The sequence below is a fragment of the Triturus cristatus genome, chromosome 12 (assembly GCF_964204655.1).
Source record: "Triturus cristatus chromosome 12, aTriCri1.1, whole genome shotgun sequence".
Classification (NCBI taxonomy): Eukaryota; Metazoa; Chordata; class Amphibia; order Caudata; family Salamandridae; genus Triturus; species Triturus cristatus.
Window position 1 is genome coordinate 561978300 of NC_140595.1, and position 18228 is coordinate 561996527.

Here is an 18228-nt window from a genome sequence, read left to right on the forward strand (position 1 = left end):
TTTTTTGTTGTTGTTTTTTTTGTTTGTTTCAAGGAGGCTACTTGGTCTAGTATGGTTGTCATTATGTGTAGTAAGTTCAGTTGTAGAGGTCGCTTGTGGTGGGGAGGAATTGGTGTTCTTACCCTTTCTTCCAGGTCAGCATGGGGAATCTGTCTTATATTTCGCACCCAATGAAGGGATTCCTGTGTACGGGGTAGGCAATGGGTCATTTGGTTAATGTGAAATAGAATGATGTGGTGGTCTGACCATTCGACAGGAAGGATGTGGTCGATAGTAACTTTATCTTCGTGAGCTATAATGGCATCAAGGATTGAACTTCTGTTATGGGTTTGCTGTGTGCAGTGTTTGATAAGATTATTATTGAGTAGAAGTTCGTTTAAGGATTGGATCAGAGTATTTTCATCATTCCAATAGAGGTTGAGGTCACCAAGTATTATGATGTTGGAGTACAAGAGTGAGCAGTGTTATCAGGTCGGAAAGGTGTTCTCCAAATGTGGGAGTGTTGCCTGGCGGATGGTAGAGGAGATGGCAGTATAGTGAGAATAAATCGCAGCCACTGGTAATAACTTGGGCCACATCCCAGTCCATCGTTCTCTTGCACTCCCTGCCACTTGGATTGGTCATACCCATACACACAGTCAAGCCTGAACTGCCAGGCTTGGTCCTCCTGACTTGTAACGCTGACCAAAACTGACATGTCAATGCCCCCACCCCCTTGGCGGGGGGGGGCATAAAGGCCACTAGAAACCAGGGCTTTATTTATTTATTTTCTAATTCATGCAAGGGCTGCCAAAAATGGGCATGACAATACCCCCACCGCCCCCAGAGGGGGTAGGCAGATGGGGGCAGTGGTACCTGATCTCTCTTCCCCCCCCCCCCCCCCCCCCCCCTTCAAAAAAATAGCCAGTCTTCCTGCCTGCCTTCCCTTGGGGACATAACAGGGCAAACTCCTGCTGATTTTCTCCCGCCCCAGAAATGCATAGGTGTCTTTCATACCGATTTCTTCATGTATATATTTTACCAAATTAATTGCTATATTCCCGGAACATAATGAAAAACCATTGCAAGACGCTCAGTTATTGGCTCTGGGTTCGTCTGGTTCTTGGTGAACCTACAAGTCCTATATATCCCCACAACCGCAAAGGTTTAGCGGATGTAACAATATATTGCATTCAAACCGCTGTCACAATGAGGTTATAGGCGAAAACGTTGACACAAATCCTTTGTTTCAACTAATTTTCAATTTTTCCTATGTTTAACTGTTAGTTTCTATGAAGAAACCTTGAAGGATATACACAAATAACCCCTTGCTGAATTCAGAATTGTCTACTTTTATAAAATGCATAGCTGTCCAGGATCCATTATTGCTTTCATACCCATTAACTGGAAGGAGGTTGAAATCACAAATAGCAAAAGTAGGGTATGTCCCAGAAAAATGCCAAAACTGAGCAACACGTTTTGGTTTTCCGACAAAAGTCTGTTTGTCCCTGAGAGCTGGGAAAATGGTGATTTCAGCCCCACAACCCCTTTGTTGATACCATTTGTAGGAAAAAAAACAGACGCTATTTTTCCAAAAATAACCATAATTTTGCTGTGATTTGGCTAATTTCTAGGTCCTCTCCAGGGGAGTCCACAAACCCTGGGTACCTTTTAGAATCCCCGTGATGTTTGAAAAAAAGACGCAAATTTGGCTTGGATACCTTATGTAGTCAAAACGTTACAAGGGCCTAAGCGCGAACTACCCCAAATAGCCCAAAAAGGCTTAGCACGGGGGGGGGGGAGGGGAAGAGGCCTAGTAGCGCAGGTGTTAAAGATTAAGACACTGTTGGAGTGTAGACAAGGGTGCAGCTTAAAAGGTATGTCTACAAAAATGTCATACATTGAAGAATGTCTTGATGGTTGAGGGTGGATATAGTTCCAGAAACTGGGTGTGTATATTTTGGCTTAACAGTTTCTATCACTCCTGAGGTGTCCCCACTTCTTCCCCCCCCCCCCCCCCCCCCCTCACGTTTGAAGAAGTAGAGCAAGCAATCGGGAAGGAAGTGCCCCCACAAAGCCCCAGGTATCGACAAAATTCCAGCTGACCTGTTCTTGACCGAAATAAAAATCTGGGCCCATTATCTAACACTGGTGTTCAATGCCATATTGAAGGGAATGAGGATTCCACACTTATGGGCTGGAGTGTGAATTTTTCATTTTTTTTTATTTTTTATTTTTGTACCATTGTAACACAGATCTGAAACAAAATATATTGCACTTTATACAATTCATAAGCTCATATGATCACGTGCATGAATTTTTCAGTGTATAAAAAGGCTTTCCATTGGAATCTGCAAAATATAGGTCTATCAGCCTAATTGACTCTACCCAGAAATTATTTAGCAGGGTTATTGTTTCCCGATTACAGCAATGGCTAGATAATGAGGTTTTATGTCCCCTTCAAACGGGCGTTCGCTCTTGTACCTCAACCATTGATCACATTTTAGGCTCCAGCTAATATATTGGAAGACGGTAACCGTTAGCAAAGGTAGACTCTATTCAGTGTTTGTGGACCTTAGAGCTGCCTTTGATATTGTTCCGCGGGCAACACTCTGGTCATTGCTGAGAGAGAGAGCCTGGTGTTCCACTATATTCATGAACGCACTGATGCCCTGGTACGTTGTGGGAAGCTGGGCGAGGTGACACTACCATTTTTAGTGAGCAAAAGAGTGCAGCAGGGCTGTTGGCCCGCCCCTTTTTACCCGGTTTATTAATGGCCTTGTTAATTGCCTAAATGATAATGAGGCACCTAAATTAGCAAATAAGATTGCCTGCCCCTTATATTTGCAGGTGACACCCTCCTCCTTGCTAAGTCACCTATGGGGATCCAGAGAGCATTGGATCAGTTGAGCACATTTTGTAGTGATCGGGGACTGGAGATTAATGTGTCCAAAACGAAGTATGGTTTTTAATCCTTGCCAAACCTTTGGTCTAATCAAACACTGAATAAGAAACCACTCGAGCGGGTTTACACCTTTTGACTATGGTTGTTACTCTAGACTGAAAGATGGAATGGACCCAACAGATTTCTAAGCTGAGTGTAAAACTAGAACAGAAGATCAGTGGTTTGATGAAGATTTATCGAGGGTTCCACTTTAAACCGTTCTCTTCAGTCCTCCAGCTTTATTCATGCCAGTCCCTCGGGGTGGCCTTGTAGGGTGTGGCGCTCAAAGGCCACAATAACCTCAAACAGCCAAATATGGTGGAAACCGTTTTTTAAGGCAGGTGTTGTGTATTCCGGTTAGCACCCCTTGATTCCCTTGAGGTTTGGTGCTGGTCTTAGACTTATCTCAAAGCGGGTGGCAATCGGACCTCTAATTTTTTTTAAGGGTAACTTGGGTTACCCCCGAAAAGATATATGATCGTAAAGGACTTGAGGAACTTCTTAGATATCCTGTCTCTGCGATCTCCCATGGATGAGATGTCCGTTAAATGTTCGCTTGAATTGGGTTTAGCAAATATATGGACAGACCAAGGGGGTAGCTGTTCTATCTCCGTAAATGAAACAAAATCATTGTTTATATCTTACCGGCTGAAACTCCTGGCCTCATCAACTTTAGGTATATTAACAGACAAATTTTCAACAACAAATGAGTTTTATTGTGCAGAGTATTTTTAGATGATACAGAACCAAACCTGGTTAGGCAACTTTACATTCTCTACAGATATGGCACTTAGCCCATCTTGAGGTAAAAGTGCAGAGTGACAAAGTCAGCCAATTCTGTTGCTATGGACTGCCCATCTTTTGGACATGAGCAAGAATCTGTAGCACATGTTTTTCTGCCCTGTCTATAGTAGGGCGGGAGCCAGGCGGATATTGCCAACTTGTAGACGTGTCGGTGTCAGAAGGCACTTGGGAGGTGTGCAGAATTCTCCAGACAGATTCATCTGCCCAATGGTGTTAGCAGTATCTATGTTTTTCATGAGTATTTGGTTTGTACGAAAGAAAACTGGACTAGCTGCCTAATCCGAATCCTCCAGACAGATTTTCTGGCCCCAATGGTGATTGGAACACCGAGGTCTAGGGGTATTGGCTTTGCAGGTAAGCAAGATGGAATTGCTCTAAAATTTGAATATCTAGGAACTTTTAAAGTGTATAATTGATGACAAAAGATTTTAAGTCTGTACTGACACTAGGGAATTGTGTGGCATACCAATACGTTTTAAACGTTCATTTATTTTAGTATCATAAATTTATTTTTAGATTATTGATGTATTTTGACTGACTGCTTTCTGATCCTCTATGTATGTCTCTTTTATGGTAATTTTTGATTACCGCAATAGTGTTGATCTGGGTGTATACTTTTATATAGTTTTCATTAGCACATAGGTGGATTTTTATGCAGTTATGGGTGCGTAGAGTTCCAAGGAGATCCATGTAGAGGTTAAAAACAAATGAGATGGATCCTTGGACTCCACTTGTGATAGTGGTTCTGTCTCTGGGAGCATATGTGAAAGAATAGTATTGGTTGTGCAGGGAAAACAGTGAAGGATGTAGGCAAAGAATTGTAGTTGTGGCATACTGATGTGAATGAGGGTGGGATGGTAGACTACGTTGAAGGCTGTCAATAACTCCTCCATATTCTCATCTGAAATGCATAAAGCTGCAGTAGCCTCTTAAGCTTTTTTTGTACTGTTGCACCCTTGCAGCATCTGTCATGTGGTGGGGGTTGGCCTGCATAACTCCTTATTTGCATACCTAGACAGACGCGGTGGTAGCTTTGGGGCTACCATTGAGGCCCGTGATCTGACGTGGGGGTACGACACTAATACTGGAGACTAACCCCTACCGAGAGGGGTGACGGTGATCATGGGGAAAGACAAGGCAGCGATGGTGCAAACCTCCAACACCATCGTGCATTACACCACTCCACACCATCTTACCCAGAGGATCAATCGGCAGTCGGAAACGAATAACACTGCTGATGGTCCAGATGGGGATGTAGAACTGACCAGAGCAGAACTGTTGGCAACCATACAGGCTCCTGTGTTGCCCTCGAACATAATATCAAGACAGTCCCCATTGACGTCAACCTCCTCAGTGCAGACTTACGGAAAGTAGCTGATAGTCAGATCAGTGGAGGACAATATTGCCAAATTATTACAAGGGGAGGTAAAGCCCCTTGAGCACCCAGTTACTCAACTTCATCACGGTGGACCTGGAGAGGCGGGCCAAAGATGCAGCAGGATGCTCTCACCGAAGCAAAATTCAACTCTTGGGCTTACTGGAGAAATCTGAAGGACTCCCCACTGAGCAATTCTTGAACTGGGTGAAAACAAAACTTAAACTAGAAGGCCTTCCCAAACTGTTTGTCCTCTGGCCCTCATTGCCAAGATCATTAACTACTTTGAACTGTATCTTTCGTATGCCAAGGGAGGGGACTGTTCCCCCCCCCCCCCCCCCCCCCCAGTTTGGCAGCGCCAAAATTGCCATCTATCCAGTCTACACAACAGGTACAGGAATGACGTAAATCCTTTCTCCGCATCAAACAGAAATTAAGGGTACTCAATCTTCCATACATGTTCCTTTGTCCAGCGAAGCCCTAAGTTCTGCACCTGGGGAAGGCCCACTTATTTGAACGTCCAGAAGACTTATGGGAATGGCTTGAAATCCTCTGGATGGGTTAAGCCGGAGGAGAGGGCAATAAGCTTCAACTCTTGCCCTCTGGGTTCTTGAACTATTCTGATAAGTGAGGATGGGACAATACCGCGCTGCTCTATATACCAACCACCAGAAGCACAAGAAGCGGAATCGTTGGCAAAAACCGATGAAGCAGCTGCAGAATCCTCCAGCCCAGTGCAGGACATTGTACCTGATACGCTTAATTGAAATGATGGGCGAGAATAAGGCTATTTGAGCTGTATGTCTGAGCCTGTGACAGGTTGTGACCATGTGTATCGGTTGATATGCATGGTATAGTCTTGAAGTTTCTATACACATACCTGGGGCGGGTAGGATCTGTCTGGCGTTCTCCTGACTGATAATGCATCCAACTTACATTTGTTCAGTTGCACCACAGGTAACCTCACTAAGTATTTTTGCGTGATGTTTGATTTCTAGAATGCCATGTTGGGACGCTGTTTGACAATTGGGTATTAGCAAGTCCCTGTTGGACTGGCTGGGAATGTGGTGCGAGTACTAGCACACGAGATGGGTGGACATTGATAGATACTTGGTTGAGCTAGGTTTGTCCGTGGTTGGAAGCAATGAGTGGCACCTACAGAGTTCTTTCTTGGATCATCCGGGGATTGAGCATGCATACAAAGATACCGGCTGCTCACCTTGCTCAAGCGCCACAAAATTGGCATTGCATGCTTACAAGAAACTCACTTGAATGATTCAGGTGTTGCTATACTAGCTAAGAATTGGAGAGGCCAAACTTCTTTTGTTTTCTACATATGCCAGAGGCACATTGATCTGTGTGGCACCGGGAGTGCTTGCATGGAGGCAGGTGTGGGGGGCAGATGCATCCTCATATACAGGGTTTCCTTTATGAGCTGGATATTTCCCTACTTACTACATATGCGCCCAACACCGATGACCGGTTGTTTTTTTTCTTTACCGCGTAAGACTTCCTTTTGCAGGGCGTTGATCTGCATTACGGTGGCTGGGCGATTTTTAATTGTGTTTTGGACCCTTATTTAAACAGAACCCCGCCTAGAGCAGGCCCAAAGCCACATATGGCGACCGCGCTCCGGGAAGTTATGCCCAATGTAGAATTAGTGGACATCTGGAATCAAACATCCGGATCGTAGTTTATTTACCTGCCATTCTGCCACACACAACACCTATTGTAGGCTGGACAGGGTACTGGTAGCTGGGTTTCCTAGACCAGATGACGCTTAGGTAACGCTCCTGGCACCATTCCTATTGGATCGTTCCCCGGTCTGCTGCATGATCGCTCTTGGGGGTGCACTGCTAGGGACTCTATATTAGCGGATGCACGTGGATATACTGGAGGACCCGACCGGCAGGGAATCTGTATCGCTTGTCCTTGCAGGTTATTTTGAGTTGAATTGGGGCACCGCTGTGACCAGATCTGTAGAGTGAAAGGCACTCCAGGCGGTGCTAAGGGGCACATGTATGGGACTGACTTGCGAGGTCCGTAGACTGCTTTAGGCTGACATGTGCGCAGCAGAACAGATACTTGCCCAAGCGAAGCACCCAATTACTCCGGTCGTGCTTTGGGATAAATATAACATAAGGGGGCGTATCTCTGAAATATGAGACCAACTTGATAAATACACTTTAAAACAATACCGGCAGCGTTTGCACCATGAAGGAGATGCATCTGGCCGCTTATTGGCCTGAATTTATTCCCCGATTCTGACTTGTTTAGACACTCCGAATGGGGCCAGGGTTACCTCTAGAGCGGGTATTGTGGAAGTGTTTTGTGCACACTTACAACGCATATACAAGGTAGATCAGAATGTCAGCGCGCGTATTTAGAACTCCATTTCTGGAAAGGTTGGGTATTCCTAAGTTGGAACAGGCAGCTGTTGAAGAGCTAGATGAACAGTTAATGCTTGAGGAGCTCAGATTGGTGCTTAATAAACCTCCACGAGCCAAGATGTTAGGCGGTGATGGGTTCCTTTCTGAGTTTTTTTATTAGGCGTTTTCAGCCACGTTAACACAACCTCCTGGAGGTCTTTATGGAGGCTTCAGACCTAGGCATTTTACTACCTGTGATGCGAGGCCTGTGCTCCTCAAACCAGGGGGTGATGCAGATCCTACAATATATAGACCTCGCATTATGATAAAACAAAGACGTAAAAATACTTAGTAAAACACTTACTGTTAGTTTAACGCCATGTTTGGTTCATGAGGACCTGTGCCGCTGCATTCCGGGTAGGGACACCGTCCTGCACCTTAGACAAGATGGAACATCGCAACAAAGAACTTGCGCTTGTGTCGCTTGATCTGGTAAAGGCCTTCAACACTGAACTGGGGTGATTTATTCCAAGTACTGCAGATTATGGGTTTCGGCCCTAAATACTGAGGGTTGGGCACTTTGCAGGGGTACTCGTCAGGGGCGCCCACTCTCCCTTCTGTTTGTATTGGCGATAGAACCGTTAGCTATTTGGTGACTACATGACTGGGACATACGGGTGGGTGAGGTACAACATGTAATTTCCCTTAATGCGGCTTCTACAACTCCTAGATTTCAGAAATATCTCAGGCTTGCGTCTAAATTGCAGCAAGCCATTAATTACCACTTACCTCTCTGGTAGGCACGCATAAATTGTTTACCGGTTTTGGGACTGCTTTGGGAATTGGCGCTGTTTGGGAATTAGAGTTGCACACACTAGCACCCAGCAGCTCCACTTAAATATGGAGAGGGTCCTGAAGTCCTTGCGGACCTCATTAATGTTCTGGAACACGCTGCCCCTTTCCTTAATTGGTCGGATGGCTATTGCAAAAATGGTGCTGCTTCAGCGATGTCTCTGTACTGCAGAACTCACTCTGTCCCATTCCACACACTAACGGGACTCACACTTAAACGTACTCCGTTGGGCTGGTTGCCGCAGCAGGCTGGCCTTGATGACTCTAACTAAACGGCATGAGTATGGGGGATTGGAGGTCCCACGCCTAGATTTATATTATCATGCCACACATCTTCAACATGCATCTAGATGGCTTGACCCGGACGAAAAGAGGCTGCTCTTGGGCAGCGCGGCAGCAGGCAACTTACTGGAGTTGTTGATGGAAGGGGCTGGGACATGTGCGGACCTCCCATATGTAGTACGGCAAGCTGCTTTTATCTGGCAGCGTTTTGTAAAGACTGTCCTAAAACTGCCTCCGTTCCACGGGGAACTTGATGTAAGGATACTGAAAGCCATTAGGCAGTTATTAGATGCGCCCTTTCAGGCTTGGCAGGAGGGTGAATGCTCGCTTCTGGGAAACTTATACCCTGGAGAAACATTCCTAACTTCTGAAGAGGCGTGCCAAGACTTAACACTTGGCACTGGCCATTTCTTGCAACATGCCAGTTTGGTTAGCATAGCCAGGATTACCTGGTCCTCCTATCCTATGGCCCCCATTCCCACACAAACACTTGAGATTTTACTGAATTGTGGCTCAAGGCGACACTTGATATCTTTATTATACAGAGCCATGCAGGCTGAGACTGCTGGTGCCCTTCCCCGGCCGCAACTTGCCTGGGATCTGGACCTCGATACACCTCTGTCTGACGGGCATTGAACACGGGTTAACAAACTAATACACACTCTTTCCAGTAATGCCTGATTTCAATTGGTACACTACAACTTCCTCATTAGGACTTACTTCACACCTACAGTTACACTTTTTATCCCTGACACATCCCAATAGCTGTCCCTAATGTGGCACGGACGATGCAGAGTTCCTGCATTTAGCCTGGCATTGCTCCTTTGGTGCAGGCACTCTGGTGCAAGCTCGTAGCTGATATTGTCAGGACTAGTCATTTGCGTATAGACCCTTCTCCCCAGTGTTGCCTGTTTGGTAATGTCAAACGACCAAGGAGAAGAAAACGGTTATATAAATTACTACAGCTGGCATTGGTTGTAGTATTTGACAAACGGAAGGATTGCCATTACATGGATGGGTCACCGAGCACCGGAGATAATACACTGGCACAGGGACTTAATGTAGTGGTCACTAACAGAAGAAAAACACATGAAGTTACAGACGTGATGACAAGCAGAGGATTTGGCAGCCTGGAGAGACCTCTGCGATGACCTCCTAAAGCAGACTTTGGACAGGTCCTCTACGGCAAGTGACGATGATGACACTGGGGAGAAACGGATGGATGGGAACCCCCTGATAGAACATGCTGATGGAGAGAGGGGTACGGATGAGACTGGATATCCTTTTGAGGATCCTATTGTGACTGGTTCTTTCCATAATATCATATGAAAAAACTGTGTATGGTATTTGTGTTTTTCCTACCATATATGCCACAACTGGCTCCATTTTTTTTTTATTTTGTATTATAAAATGAAAAAATAAAGGTTTTAAGTGTTCCTTCAGTTAATTGACCATCGCTAATACATTCTCTGCATTGAACTGTAATGTATTTAAATCGAAATCTTAAGTTGCAACTGCTTAATCATTAAAGCCTTGGTCTCCTAAAATTGTCACCCGTCTGTTTGGGAATTCAAAATGTTCCTGCAATAACCTCCTCTCCGTTATTTCACATGGAAAGTGTGTTGGTGGTGTCCACAAACAGCAAGAGGCTTATATTTCTTTATATAGTTCATTGTTTAATACATTTCCTGTTTGTGTGGCATACTCTTCTCTTCAGTTATTACTTCTAATTGTTTATTGTAAAAATGTAAACCCCACCCACCAGTTTGTTAGCCCGTCTGTGCATGATTCCTGTTCAGCGTGTGTTTTAATATCCAACTGCGAAAAACGCCCGATGTGTTTCGGAGCAGCTGCTCCTTGCTCACAGGTTCTCCCTTTGACTTTGATTTCTCTTCTCCCTAAGGACTTGGCATCCTTTCAATCATCACTTTGAAATGGTACCAACTTCTGTGTTAGTTTGTTGATGGAGCAACTTTTGAAGAGTCATAGACCTAATGTGTTGTACAGTGGCACTCTATGTAGCCTTGCATGAACAAGTTTGTATTTGACTGACACTTTTGTTTCACACTCTTATCTGTAGCACGTTGGTCGTTAAGCAAAAATTACCTGGGGTCTACATTCAGCCATCGCATCGTTCTGCACTAAGTAAGGAGCTCAATGTTTTTTTTTTTTTGTTTTTTTTTTAAACCATTCCTTAAAGTTTATTTACTGTATAATTACAATTTTAAGGGTGCCATCTCTGTTTCAGTGTGGTTTGGAGTTATATTTATACGACACGGTCTTTACCAAGATGGAGTCTTCAAGTTTACAGTTTATATTCCTGATAACTACCCAGATGGAGAATGTCCAGTAAGTAGCAGTTGAAGTTTATATTCTAATCCTCTTTCAGTGTGTTGTGAGCACCCTATACAACTCTCAGGTCTCACAGCAATCTGGACAACTATTTATATAAGAAAATGCATGATGTGCTATGGACAGATTAGTGAGAAGATTATCACCGGAAACTAGATCTACCCTGCAGAGCAAAAAGCAGTAGTTCATGGCCTTAATGTAAGCTAACATTATTTGTAATTCAATAATATATTTCTTCTGTACCACACTACCCGCATCTATTAAAACCCAAATGATTGCAGATCTAGAAGCATGGCTAAATCAGTAAATTTAATGTATGAACAAGGGCAGCTATTTCAACTAACAAGAAGATGGTTAGCAGGTATCATGAAAATGAGCAGGCTTTGGTAAACACTTTAAAAGTATGGGGAGAATTCAATATTATATAGTTTTAAAGTGGCTTCTCCAAACGTTTTGAGAGAATTTAATCAGATTATATTGCTCCTATTGTAAAAACATTTCAGTATCTGTGGAGAGCAAGATCAAAATGTGTGCAGCAAGTTGTTAGTAAGGTCATCAGAGTAGGGCAATTTGCATGGTGGATTATTCTACAGATAATTGTAATACAACTAACGCTAACAAGGCACAAGATCGTCGCAGAATGTTAAGATTCAATTTTGATGAGCTTAATGGTATTTTGGTTTTGGAATGAGCTCATCCTGCTTTCAAAGTTATGCTAATAAAGTTTGAAGCGTAGCTCGTGTGTATGTTGGTAACTTCACCCCTGCCCCGCTGCCCCCTCACCCCCCTGAAAATGGAAACGCATCATATGGAACCCATCCTAAACCTATAAGCACAGTCCAGCATTTTTGGTATTCGGGAATCAGTAGGCCTTTTAACATAAACTAAAGAATCTTATGGAAAATCGGTTGAAATCCCACTTGTGTGGTCTGTATGATGTTCTGCCATCTGGTTACTTTAACCTGGGCTTTTCAGAAAGGTTCCCGGCTTCTGCTAAAACAGCTTATGTTGGTAAACATCACTTGCTAAAGGCAAGTGAGTGGGAGATGTTTGTGCACTGCTCTGTGTACCTGAGTGATTTTGAACTCCAGTCTAAAGGTAGATGGATGTTCCATTTTTAGTATTTGAGTCATTCACCAGCACTAGAGTTTTAGTCTCCTTTAATCATGTAAGAATAGATTCCCAAAAGAAATTATTTCGAGTTAAAATGTGCAATCTTAAGTGATCCACAAGTAATCCAAAGTATTTACTATGGAGAAAAGTTATTCTAGCCTGTAGCTGAATGTTTTTGTATTTGGTTTTTATAAAATGTAAGGTGCTGCTGTGGTAGGTTTGTGCTCACAACCTCTAATTACATTTAGAAATTAATCTTCCATATGTAGTAATGTCACCCGGATAACCATTCTTGAGAGAGATAATTAAAGTTCTGTAAAAGCCATTGCCTTTAAATTTAAAGGTTGCTCATTAGTTCCTAAATTTATTCGGGGGTTTTGTGGTAAGAAGGAAGCATGACCACATTCTCCTCTTGAGACCCTGCGAAATGCATAGTCTACACAAAGCTAAATGTTGCTTGGGTACTGGCACAGTTGGGTGGGAGTACCGTTCAGACCTAAATATGATTCATGTTTAAGTTTCACTTGGAGAAGTGCTTTGCAACTTATTAATTTCAGTCTGTTTGTTTTAAACCTAGCGCTTAGTGTTCGATATACCAGTCTTCCACCCGCTAGTCGATCCTGTTTCAGGGGAACTGGATGTGAAAAGAGCCTTTACAAAATGGAGGTCAGTTCCTTGTATAGTAGCTTTAGATAATCCATAAGTTAATGTCATGTCTTTTGGTAAATTAGCTTAATTACCACATCATTCCTTTCCATCCCAGATGCCACCATATGAAAAGTGCCATTTTGAAAGTCTATTTAATACTTGTAAGTACTGCTCAGTGACAGTTTCCTCCACCATTTCACATTGTGATACTAAACTGTACTTAAGAGTATTTAGTGTTTGGGACAGTCTTTTTGCACCCAAAATAATTTAGGTGCAAGTACTGATGGATGAGGAAGTGGGAAGTATGTCCCCAACCATATGGTAAATGTGTTTTGTAAAAGTAAGATCAACTGAGATGGTGTACTCTGTTCTTGTTCAGATTGTTACTATTTTTGATTCGCGTTACAATTTTTCTATATTTGTCATTGAAATACAGCTGCAAACTCATAGAATGGTTTTGTACCTTGTCCTATAACCCTACTCTCCCTTTGGGCTCTAGCTCTATTTTCAAAAGGAGACTACCATTTTTTTGCAGTAGCAACACCCCCTTTTTTAAGCTAGATCTGTTTTTATTACTTATAAAACACTAACCTGGAAACTAGTGTTCAAACTTGTGTTCTGAATGTAGTTGGCAAAACTAATGCTCTGAGGGCAGGGTTGAAGAGAGAGCAATCTGCTTAGCTTCTATCTGGATGTGTTTATTATAATGCTTTTGATTTAGATTTGTAGAAACCATTTAAGTGGACCCAAGCACATTTAAAGTGGTGGTCTATGATGAAATATATTTTTTAATGCGCGTAAGAATAGTGGGTGTGTGGGTGAAAGATCACAGTTGATTGCGACTCATCACTAAAGTCTTGGATCTTGAGCACCAACCTTTTAAATACTACTTTGTCTACGTTCAGAAACCTGCTACCCCACACCATTTCACCCTTGTACCACTTGTGATATGAGCACTTATCCCTGCATGTCTTGTTGAGGCCCACTGCTTTACTGTTTTTACATCGGTCTACGCCGTTTTAGAACTAATCCACTCTTCATTTAAGAATGTCACTGTTTTGAATGAGGTTTCTTTTAGAACTCAAGTTTTTTGGAATGATGTCCCTGTTGTGAAAAAAAATCTTACTTCAAATTTCTGACCATTTTAAGCTGGATCCCAGATATTTAAGGTAATGTCTCAAACAGGGATGGATTTCTGGAATAGCAAATTGGTGGGGTTTGCGCTTTTCAATTGAATGTTGCTCTTGATCTAGTAGTTTTCTAGCAGATTGGTAGAATTGCCATCCTAATGCAATCCCTTAAAGTACAGGAGTTGGAATGAGGATGTTATCCTGTTTCTGTGGATATGTGTTGTTCAATCACTCCATAGGATCCGATTTGTATACATGCTAGTTCCCCACCTAATTGCCTCTGCTGCAAAAAATTGGTACTATGCTTTAGGACCTGTGACTTCACGACCTTTACAAAAAGAGGGTGGCTGCAGAAGACAGGAAAGTCTGCCAAAGCTCAGACTGTTATAAGTGAGCCAACTAGTCTACCCTCTCTGGTCACTACATCGCATTCTAGGACTCTATTTTGTGGAGCTACTGCCTAAAGAGAAAGTTTAGACTTCCAGGAAGTTGTCAAAGAAGATCTGATCGCTTTTGACCACCAAAGCACACAACTGACCTTTCGGCCCACAGCTAAAGCCACATACTTTCGACTGTTTGCCTGGCCCTGTTAAATATCTAGGATTCCTCAAGGGCAGCACATCTAGGATCTAACTCTTACAGGGTCCAACTCTTACAGGGTCCTTTCGATTTACCTTGCATGTAGAGTCCAAAGTTAATACCTTTTTGAAATCTGTGGACCTAAATAAAAAGGAGTTCCCCAAGTCCAATTAAAGATAGCCAACAGTGATATTTGAAAAAGTGTCAGCAGCCACATTGATCATGTGTACAGCAGAAATGTTTTATCAGTGCAAACATGCTCTAGTACTGAAAAGTGGTGGCCCCACCCTAAAAAACATTTACAGCTTGCCACCACCAACCCTTATCTCAGTGGGAGGGTTTTAATTTGCTACAGTGGCAAAAATGAAAAGATAATCCATGCTCAGTGTTTGTCATGGTTACAGCATGTGATTCCACTCTTTTCAATCCAGCATAACTATTTGGCATGTCTCTCAATTGTTGGTATCAAAATAATAGTGCCAAAAGACCTAGCCCAAATTACACCTAGTAGGTATGTTCAGCCTTTCCCAGAGGTGGTTGAAGTGGGGGATGCTACTTGAGAAGTGCTCTGAAAATGGAATGTATTCCACAGTGCCTGGGTGATTTTTGTAAGAGATGCCACCTGTTGTCAACCACCCTCACATCTGCACCAGGAAGAGAATGTGATCAATTGGAGGGAGGTTGCTGAGCATCTGATTTTTCTGGTGAATAACTGTCTCCGAGTGAGTTAATTGCCAAAACTTTCCCTTCATGGACTTGGTGAGTGACTGTCACCCAAAAGAAAATGGAGTGCACCAGGTGGAGTAAATTGTATAATTGAGATTTAAATGTCCTCCCTGGAAGAATCAATTGAGGACGTAATGAGTAGGACATCTGTGACCGAAGTATGAAGGGAATCTAAATACTGTTTTTGGGAGTTATCATTGCAGGCATTCAGTGATGTTACACTAAATATTTGAGCCAAATCCAATAAAATTGTGTTTTTGGAGCCCCTTGCCCCAACAGATGCTGAATTTGAAAATGGCAGTCGAGCGCATACTGTAAGGTTATTTTGGAGGCCGAAGTGGCACCTCCAGCGGTAATACATCATACTGTTAGACTACCTACCTAGAGAAAGATTGTATTTGGATACCTTGCTGGCTGATATTGGCCAACGTGATTTCGTAACTAATGCTGGTGGCACAAAATCTGACAATTGGTTGAGTTGTTCCAAAGTCTGTTTCCTATGCAGCAGCTTAGGCAAAATAGACACAAGCTACAGGTCTTAAAGGAGTTGCTGTCCCTTAGGGTGAGAACCCCCCTCTGGCTTCCTGCAAAGTTGAGAACCAATGATTTGGTAATTCCCAAATTTTGAATTGGCTTGGGAGTACCCATTAATGAGGAAATGTTATGCACAGCAACCTGAGTGAGGAGGAGCTGCAGTGGCTCGTATGCTGGACACACAATGGTTATGCAGTCTGGGGGTGGTGATTGGGTCGGTCTGTGTTTAAAGCTTTTAAATCACAGGTTGTATAAGGTAGAGAGCAGGGCAATCCTGTGCTGTGTTGAGATGTTTGTCATTGGAGTATTTGTAGCTGTGTTGCATACCAAATAATAGTGCCATCCTTTTTCTCTTCCTTTCCATGGTATTGCTCGTTTATTAATCAAGTTAAAGTTCTAATTTTGTGGATGATGGAAGTGAAATCTTGAGGATGATTGGGGGGGCTTCAGTATGTTTGGATTGACTAAGACCAGAAGCCTTTCATTTGATTACTTTCAGGCGGAACCATAATCACATATGGCAGGTACTAATGTATGCTCGAAGAGTCTTCTACAAGATTGACACAGTCTGTCCCTTAAATCCAGAAGCTGCAGTACTGTAAGTTTATATTTTTCCTCTCCACTCCAGAATATGCATTTTGAGTTGTTTCCTTTAGTCGTGCTTTGTTTTGCAGGTATATTTTGCAGACTGAATCAAACTGAAAGTAAGTGATTTAAAACGAAATTACTGAATGAGCAGTACCTGTACCAGATGTTTAGGATGTGCAGGTTGCAGAAGAATTGAGCTTCAATGAAAGGGAGGAAATCAACATGTATATGCTTATCCTATTTTAGAAACCGGTTCTGTATTTCATTCGTATGGGCACCTGAAGTCTCCTAGGGTTCATACTGTAGCATGTTTTCTACAACCTCTATATGCTGCTCTATTAACCGATAAAACCATCAAAATTCCCAAATTTGTAGTAGACAGACACCTCTACTTTAAAGTTTTCTTGGTTATCCAATGCATCCAGCACTGCCTGCACCTGGGTGTCCAGTGCCCCTCCACAAGCTCAAACCCACTAAAACAGCATTCCTGTTTGCTAGAACAAGTATAAAATGGGACAAACCTCGCTCCATAATACAAATGTTTACTGCTTCAAACCCCAAATTTTCTCTGAATGCCAAGTCATTTGGTTTTACCCTGGGAATCTACCTCATGCTCACGGACAATCTTTCCAAAAACAGACTGCCTCTCTTCCAAAGAAAGTAGAACGGTTTATTCAAGTAAGGGACTATACAACTGCTATTCAAACCCCTGTACACATCTGCATGAAGGTACCTCCCTGCTCTATGGCCCCCATACTCCACATTTGCCACATCTCATCCAAGGCCTGAAAAAATTACTACATCCTGATGGAATTTTATTGGCTCTCCTTACTGTCCCACATTTTGTTCAAGACCAGCTTTATCATTTACAAAGACATCACAACCAGAACCCCCGCTTATCTTCATCTTGAAGACCAGCTCCCCATCTCTGGTTACTCTTGAGACTACCACATCTAGGACACCGTGAAGCTAGACATTAAGTTGAAAAATAATAAACCAGGCAGCAGTCCCTTTTGGTCTATGAATCCAGTATCTGGAACAACATCTACATATCAGTCAGGACTTTTCCCAGATCTTCTTAAATTTAGTAAAGAATTGAGGACTCTTTGAAGAACCTGTACCACAGTGCAGCAAGAGTGCATTTCTGGTCCCATAATCCTACTGCCTCATCATTTACCCTGTAGATCACTACACTGCCTTTTGGAAAGGTTTCTGTTATACCGATGCCACATACAGTATGTTCTACATGTCTTTCTCAATACTGGTCCAATTTCCTACAAGTTTAATTAGTAAAAATGTATTGTCAGTTTTTGTTTTTCTACATGCTTCATTACAGGTTTCCCTGAGAGAAATGGGTGGACATATGTACCTGGTATTTTCATTCTATTTCTAGGTCAGTACGAGCTTTAGGCCCGAAATAAGGAGATAATGTGTGACATCCGGGTTGCTGGGCTGTTAACTACATGCTCCTCTAATTCCCCCCCCCCCCTTTTTTTTTTTTTCTTCAATGTGCCACTTTCTTACTGCGAGGAATATTATCCGGGAGTTTCTGTTGGTGTTATGTGTCTAGTAAACCATGTAATCGTGCTGAGTGATGTTTACACAAATGTTCAGAAATTCCACAAAATAAGGGCCTATGTAAGTTGATTGCGTCACAAACCCCTCTTACACCTAGTGGTTTAAAACTCCTATTTGGAACTTGCATTTTAAGATTCTTACCTGTATAATATACACCTGGTTCAAGAATACACTTTTAACATGCTTCATTTGAAACCTTGTTTTCCAATTTGGTGCAAATCTGCTGTTAAACTTCCATACTTGCAAAGGGAAGGCCATACTATAAGCTGGAAACCTGGATTGCAACTAGAACTATTTTTACATGGATCGCTGTGTGTGCTTTCAAATGCCTTAGAGCACATTTAAACATGGGCCAGCTGGAGTGATGTTGCGATT

The 18228-nt window shown here is 42.7% G+C and overlaps 1 protein-coding gene across 4 annotated transcripts in view; it reads left to right on the forward strand.

Moving 5' to 3' along the window:
* Positions 1-18228, forward strand: part of AKTIP (AKT interacting protein) — an 88091-nt gene that overhangs the window by 39958 nt on the left and 29905 nt on the right. For all 4 annotated transcript variants that reach the window (XM_085639412.1, XM_085639411.1, XM_085639414.1 and 1 more), the window contains 4 exons: positions 10686-10750; positions 10854-10954; positions 12648-12736; positions 16187-16285. In XM_085639412.1, the coding sequence (XP_085495538.1) occupies positions 10686-10750; positions 10854-10954; positions 12648-12736; positions 16187-16285 (354 nt within the window). The remainder of the gene's footprint in view (positions 1-10685; positions 10751-10853; positions 10955-12647; positions 12737-16186; positions 16286-18228) is intronic.